Source organism: Odontomachus brunneus, unplaced genomic scaffold (genome assembly GCF_010583005.1).
Source record: "Odontomachus brunneus isolate Ranch 3 - 2012 unplaced genomic scaffold, Obru_v1 Obru_scaffold_001, whole genome shotgun sequence".
Classification (NCBI taxonomy): Eukaryota; Metazoa; Arthropoda; class Insecta; order Hymenoptera; family Formicidae; genus Odontomachus; species Odontomachus brunneus.
The window spans coordinates 7,236,148-7,243,081 of record NW_022639451.1 but is presented as its reverse complement, the minus strand read 5'-3'; the positions used below and the strand labels follow the sequence as shown (position 1 = coordinate 7,243,081).

Below are 6,934 nucleotides of genomic sequence, written 5' to 3'. Positions count from 1 at the left end.
GAGCGTGGGAGGATGGTATTTTGCGGCAAGTGGAGGAATACTCCTCGCAGTACATAAACTTCTTTAATTAGTAAGTAAACGTGTACGTGGTCATTTGGAAAATGGTAGAGGATTTTTTTATTCAGTTTGACTGGAGATGTGCGAACTACTCGAATTCGAATCGAATCCCTATGATTCGAATCCGAATAATTCGAAAATTTCGAATCGTAAAGATTCGAATACGAATTGCGCACTTTAGCATTAACGAAGTACTATTAAAGACATCTAGCTTTACGGAAATTAGCATGACTTGAAAAGTTTGCTATACATTAAGATTTTCTTCACAAACATTAAAAGAAGACAATGGCTTTAAGATAAATTCTTATCGACAATTGTCGGATCGATATGTGTCGTTGCGCAGCTTTCAATGCTGAAACTGTATTCCATATATACGTTTACCGATTATATATTATATATCTCTTACCTTAAAATAAATTGATACTACATGATCAATGTTTTCTCTCTCATACTGAAATCCCTATTTTCATGTTGAATTCAATAATTATGCTAATTAAACAATCTTTTAGCGATACGATTCGATTCGGGTGAAATTTTATCGATTCGATTCAACAAGAAAAATCTTTGATTCGCACATCTTTAGTTTGACCTAGCATACAATTATACAGCGGTAGACGTTGTCATTACAGCTCAGTATGAGGCGTGATCATTCTCGAATCTTCTTTGCATAAATTTCACTATTGGAAAATGACCGAGGGTTGGTTGTTACGAACCGAAGATTCAGTTGTTAGAGTAAGAAGGGCGAATATGCAGGTATTCAGGTACACAGGTATATAAGCTCTGGCTGATTCTTGACTACTTCAGCTCAAATGAACACGTTTATCCACTTTCTAATAAAATTGCGAGTATTTCTTTAAAAATTGTATCGTTGTCTGCCATAGATTTTTGTTCGCATAAATATACGATCATTTATCCTAAAGTAAATATAATTGGCAACGTACTTCACTGTTAAGCTTTACATCGTAGACCAGGGGACCTATTATGAAACAGTTCGGAAAGGTTTCCGATCGGAATGATTCCGTTTTCCGACAATTATGATATTATGGACATTCGAATTATATCCGAAATGATCGGAAAGTTACCGACACTTTGCGAGCAAGCGGAAAGTCGATTCCGATCGGAATAAAGTTATAAAAACCAATAGACGATAAGCAATGAACACATTTACGTAAAGCGGTAGTAAATTTATAATATATATAATAATATTATAAAAATTATGTGAACTTCATAATTATTAACGTTTGTTCTTTTTATTAAATACTCCTCAGAATTAATTGTATTTTATTATATTGTGATGACAGTGTTGCTGCAAGTACCTTATTAAATTAAAAATTAATATAATGGTAAGTATTGAAAATATTTTTAATTTTATATATATTTATACAGTTTTTAAATAAAAATCGTAATTTTTTAGTAAAATTACTTCTTAGTAGAGCAATCTAATGGGTTAAAATAATAAAAATCTTATCTCATTCTTGGATGAAAATGGCTTTTGTTTATACATTTTTTAGAAAAATATTTTATTCCAAAAAAGAAATTAGCATATAAAAAAATAATTTTTTGTGTATGTGTATGTTTTTTCTGTATGTGAATGTATCTTCATTATAAAAATAATTTTTTATAATTTTTTAATTTAGTATATCTATTTATATATTATATATTTTTTTGTTAATATTACAGATAGCATTATTGCGATGCGAGAGAGAAAGGCAACACATTGCAGAAATCCGTGCAAGCAGAATTATGAGAAGAAGAATCAGAGACATGCTTGATCCGTTTGATCTCCCTGAAAATGAATTTATAGGATTGTATCGATTATCTCGAAATATGGTGCGAGCTCTTATAGCAGCATTAGAGCCACATCTTCCTTTACGGAGAAAAGTTATAGGAATTCCAAATGAGCTAAAAGTAGGTGAAATACTTACAACATTAAGTAGTAGTTACATTAAGATAATTGTCATTACAGTTTTATAATATACTGTATAATATTGAAAGGCACAAAAGGGATTTTAATTTTATTTTGCACAAGAAGTATAATATGTACATAGATATGTATGTAAGTTCTAATATATATTTATATATAGTCAATGATATTATCTTTGTGTTTATAAGTCTTTATTTTATGAAATAAAATAAAAACTTAAAGATAATATTTTTCTAAAAATGACTGGATATATTCTTGTTCTATTTACAATTAGACTTTGTAATAAATACTAAGAGTCTATATTTGCTTGTAGTTGTAAATATTTTGATGAAATTGTTGTCAAAATTAAATTTTTAAAATAGTAGTGATATTAATTTATATCATTGATTATATTATGCTATTAATTTATAATCTCAGATGTACGCAATTTAAAATTTATAATTTTTTTATTTAGACATTAATTTGGACATATTATTTTACAGATAATTTAGAAATAATTTAGAGTTGAAATATAATTTTCATTTATTAATCTAGATATTATGTGCTCTGAATTTCTACGCTCAAGGAAGTTACCAGAAAGCTGTTGGTGTTGACAGTAGATTAAGCATAGCTCAAAGTACGGTAAGTGTAATTTTACAGCAAATAACACGTGCCATCAACCAGCATCTCTTAAGGCAACATATACATTTTCCGACAACACCACAGGAAGTACGAGACATTATACAAAGGTATAATAATACTATTACAAGTCTTATAACTTTATATTCATTTGAAACTATATACGTTAATAAACTTTGTTTAAAATGTATCACAAATTTTAGGAACAATATGCGAAAAAAATACAGACATATTATTTTGTTAAAATATATCTTTATAAATTTATACTTTATTCATTGTCTTCGTTTAAGAATTCATATTCTTCGTAATCTTCTTCATTTTCTTCGTAGTTCTCTTTCTCCATAGTTGCATGTGATGTCTAGAAATAAAAAAACCGTTTTTTTTTTTTTAATTAGATTATGTATATCTATTCCAGAAATTATAATAAAAGTAGAATACCGGGTTTGATAGATTAGAAACTTTCTAAATAGGAAGTCTAAATAGGAACTTAGAAATACATTTTCTAGCACAAACATTTTTACAGATATGCGATGCGGATATGCATATCCTGAACATAGTGGCGAGGTATCCTGGCTCCACTCACGATTCCTTTGTATGGAGGAACTGCTATATTAGGCCTTTTATCCAAACGCAATATGCTAATGGCGATCATTATTGGATATTTGGTTTATTAATCTGCATTCGTTTTTATAGATGGTACAAATGTAGCTATCAAAGCACCATCCATACATGAAGGACTTTACGTTAATCGAAAAGGATATCATGCGCAACATGTACAAATTGTAAATATTTCTACTTAGCGCAATGTGTACAAAAATATTAATAATAAAAGAAACTTTCTAAATAGGAAGTCTAAATAGGAACTTAGAAATACATTTTCTAGCACAAACATTTTTACAGATATGCGATGCGGATATGCATATCCTGAACATAGTGGCGAGGTATCCTGGCTCCACTCACGATTCCTTTGTATGGAGGAACTGCTATATTAGGCCTTTTATCCAAACGCAATATGCTAATGGCGATCATTATTGGATATTTGGTTTATTAATCTGCATTCGTTTTTATAGATGGTACAAATGTAGCTATCAAAGCACCATCCATACATGAAGGACTTTACGTTAATCGAAAAGGATATCATGCGCAACATGTACAAATTGTAAATATTTCTACTTAGCGCAATGTGTACAAAAATATTAATAATAAAAGAAACTTTCTAAATAGGAAGTCTAAATAGGAACTTAGAAATACATTTTCTAGCACAAACATTTTTACAGATATGCGATGCGGATATGCATATCATGAACATATAAGTGGCGAGGTATCCTGGCTCCACTCACGATTCCTTTGTATGGAGGAACTGCTATATTAGGCATTTTATCCAAACGCAATATGCTAATGGCGATCATTATTGGATATTTGGTTTATTAATCTGCATTACATTATTACCAAAATTGGTCGCTTAAAAATTATTTCATACAAAATTGTACAATGTTTCAAAACTATGTATATAATTTTGTTATTTTCTTTTGTTTCATAAGATAAAGTTTAAGATTGCTTAATCAAAATATATAAAACAAATATTTTTCTTTTTTAAGGTGATTCTGGGTATCCGTTAGGTTTTTAACTCCATATCCCGAAGTGCAGCCTGGTACACGAGAGGAACGTTTCAATATAAGACATAGTACCGCACGAAGTGCAGTAGAGCGTTGTATTGGTGTAATGAAAAAAAGATTTCGATGTCTCTTACGTTATCGTACGTTAGAATATATGCCAGAAAAAGCAGGTGAAATAATTAATGTCTGCGCAATGTTGCACAATATGCGCATACGAGCAAATATGCCTGATCCTCCTGAACCAGAGGAAGCTATCATGGTTTTAGAAAATGACGTTGATAATATCGAAGTACAGCCGTTACCAGAAGGTAGGGCTATATTTAACGAAGGACTGAGAACGCACAATGAACTTGCAGCTCGATTGATATAAAATTCATTTGTATAGAGTACATGTTATTTGTATAATGTACATAATATTTGAAAAATACATAATATTTGAAAAAATACATATTTTAAAAAATATTGTTAAACAATAAATAATATCGCATTATTCTATAAATTTGTCCATTTGATTTTATATTCCTTATATTATGAGTTTAACATTATACAGAAGACGTTTCTTATTGTAATGAGATATGACAGTTAAAAAAGGCAATTGAAATTTTAAAAAAGATGTTCAAATTTCAATAAAAAGACATTTTATGTGAGTGATCGTAAAAAGAAGAGTAAACTGTTTTCATTGTAATAGTGATATTATTACTATACGTACCAAATCTGTATTGCATGAATGTTTCATACAAGTTGCTATGTCCACAATTGCATTTGTTAACTTTTTTAATGTTTCCGTTTGTGTCTGCATTTCACGTAGTATTTGTACATCAACATCTGAAAAAGAGAATATAACTAAGCTATTAACATAAAAGTATCAGTATTTCGTCACGTATTTAACATATATCTAATTCTGGAGATTCTTATAATTATGTATTTAGAATGAGTCACCAACTTCGATTATGATAAACCGACGGTTAAATCTACCGAAATTGATCAATAGTATTTTTGAATTCTATTTAATGATAATACGATCGGTCAATTCCGATGGACTTTACCGTCGCTTAACCATAACCGGAGTTGGTGAAACTCATCCTTAAATACAAATATTTTAACTTTCAACATATATGTGTATATTCAATATATGTGTATACATACTATATATTCAAAGCTTAAATAGAAATATTTAAATACTAAATTAATAAAAATATCTAGTTGAATACGCATTATAAATATATATCGTCAGATATTAGTACATTACACACAAATATAATATAGTACAATATAATATAATATAAATACAATATAATACAATATAATATAATATAAATAATAGTACAACAGCTTTATCGAGTAACATGTGTTGGGATGATTTTGAGAAGGTGACGTCATAAGCTCTGTTTCATCTGTGAGAGAATTTATTAAGCAAACATGTATCGTTCATCACTCTCGAAACCAGTGTTAATTGAAAATGCTATACAAGACAATATATCTTGCATGTATGTTATATACATATTGATCCGTATTCTAAACTCTCTTTTATCGTAAAAAGCGTCTCAAAAAATAGCTTATAAGTTTTCTCATTGGCTAAGCCACTTTTAGAGGCACTTTTAACGATAAAAAAGAAAGAAAAGAAGAAATATGAAAGAGAGTTCAGAATATAAACCATTGTGTATATCTATAAGTATATACCAATAAAACATATATTGAAAATATAAATTTTAAATATTTTTTTATTGTGTCTATTTTATTCATTTAGATGTGACTTACTTCAAAAATAATGTGAATAATTTATTTAAAAATTTGAATTTAATTTAAATACAGTTGTACTTAAATTAAAATGAAATCTTTAAATGCGTAATTCTCATTATTTTTTAGATAAACCATAATCCCTTTGATTTTCTTACCACAAACATGTGCAGTGTTTTGTCTTTTTAGGCGCTTATTTTTGGTCTGTTTAGTCGGTTCCGGATTTCGGTGCGGAGAGGAAGGCATCGTAGCTTGACGTTTATTTGGGCATGAATTTGAATGGATAGAAGATGCAGAATTTGATGATATTAAAAGTGGAAAGGAGGAAGGAAGCTGCACTGTATTTTCACGTGGAGAGAACTGAGTAGACGAGCGTGGATTTGATGAAATATATGTAGATGTGGTAGAGGGAAATTTGTCAGAGATAGAAATATTTTTAGCTTGAGAAAAATAAAAGGATGAGTATGCATGAGATGACGATAATGTGGATGTTACAATTGGACATTGACGTGGAAGCAGATTATCTTCTGTTAAAGTCTGTTCTGTCCTATTTTGGGGCTACATATAACAATGAAGGCAAAAATAGGTGACAATATTATATAAAATTGACAAGTAATAATATCAGTAATAACAATAAATAAAAATATATAATGTATGCACAAATTGACGCGTAATCGCATGCATACACATATATACACACACATACTCACCGATGGAAAGGAAGTTACAATTGAAGATTGGCGTTCAAATAAATTATCTTCTGATGTTAGAGTGTGTTCTGTCCTTTTCCAGAAACCTTTTTATAAATATTCTGGGGCTATATATAACAATAAAGGGAAAAATAGATGGCAATATTATATGAAATTGATAAGTAATAGTATCAGTAATAACAATACATAAAAATATATAATGTACTCTGTTATTTATGCGCGCACGTACACATATATACACACACATATACTTACCGATGGAAAGAATGTTA

General features: G+C 29.3%; 2 protein-coding genes and 1 long non-coding RNA gene across 8 annotated transcripts in view; 2 read left to right on the top strand and 1 right to left on the bottom strand.

The window, feature by feature from the left end:
* The first annotated feature begins 1,330 nt into the window (after nucleotides 1-1,330).
* Nucleotides 1,331-3,213, top strand: LOC116841142. Its single transcript, XM_032808782.1, has 4 exons — nucleotides 1,331-1,400; nucleotides 1,738-1,965; nucleotides 2,516-2,709; nucleotides 3,123-3,213. Exons 1-4 carry the CDS (start codon nucleotides 1,398-1,400, stop codon nucleotides 3,148-3,150), a joined length of 453 nt encoding a protein of 150 aa, XP_032664673.1. The 5' UTR covers nucleotides 1,331-1,397; the 3' UTR covers nucleotides 3,151-3,213.
* The window catches only part of LOC116840803, a 57,252-nt gene continuing 52,982 nt past the window's right edge, over nucleotides 2,665-6,934 (bottom strand). For 2 of the 6 annotated variants that reach the window (XM_032808368.1, XM_032808287.1), the window contains 2 exons: nucleotides 6,663-6,769; nucleotides 3,756-5,040 (listed from right to left, as the gene is read on the bottom strand). In XM_032808368.1, the coding sequence (XP_032664259.1) occupies nucleotides 6,719-6,769 (51 nt within the window). In that variant the 3' untranslated portion in view covers nucleotides 3,756-5,040; nucleotides 6,663-6,718. Of the gene's footprint in view, nucleotides 2,958-3,755; nucleotides 5,041-6,662; nucleotides 6,770-6,934 lie in introns of those variants that run through there. The other 4 variants (XM_032808046.1, XM_032808213.1, XM_032808133.1 and 1 more) reach the window with 3 other exon arrangements.
* Nucleotides 3,608-4,261, top strand: LOC116841205. Its single transcript, XR_004377517.1, has 3 exons — nucleotides 3,608-3,758; nucleotides 3,877-4,105; nucleotides 4,198-4,261. It is a non-coding gene; the product is annotated as an uncharacterized LOC116841205 (long non-coding RNA).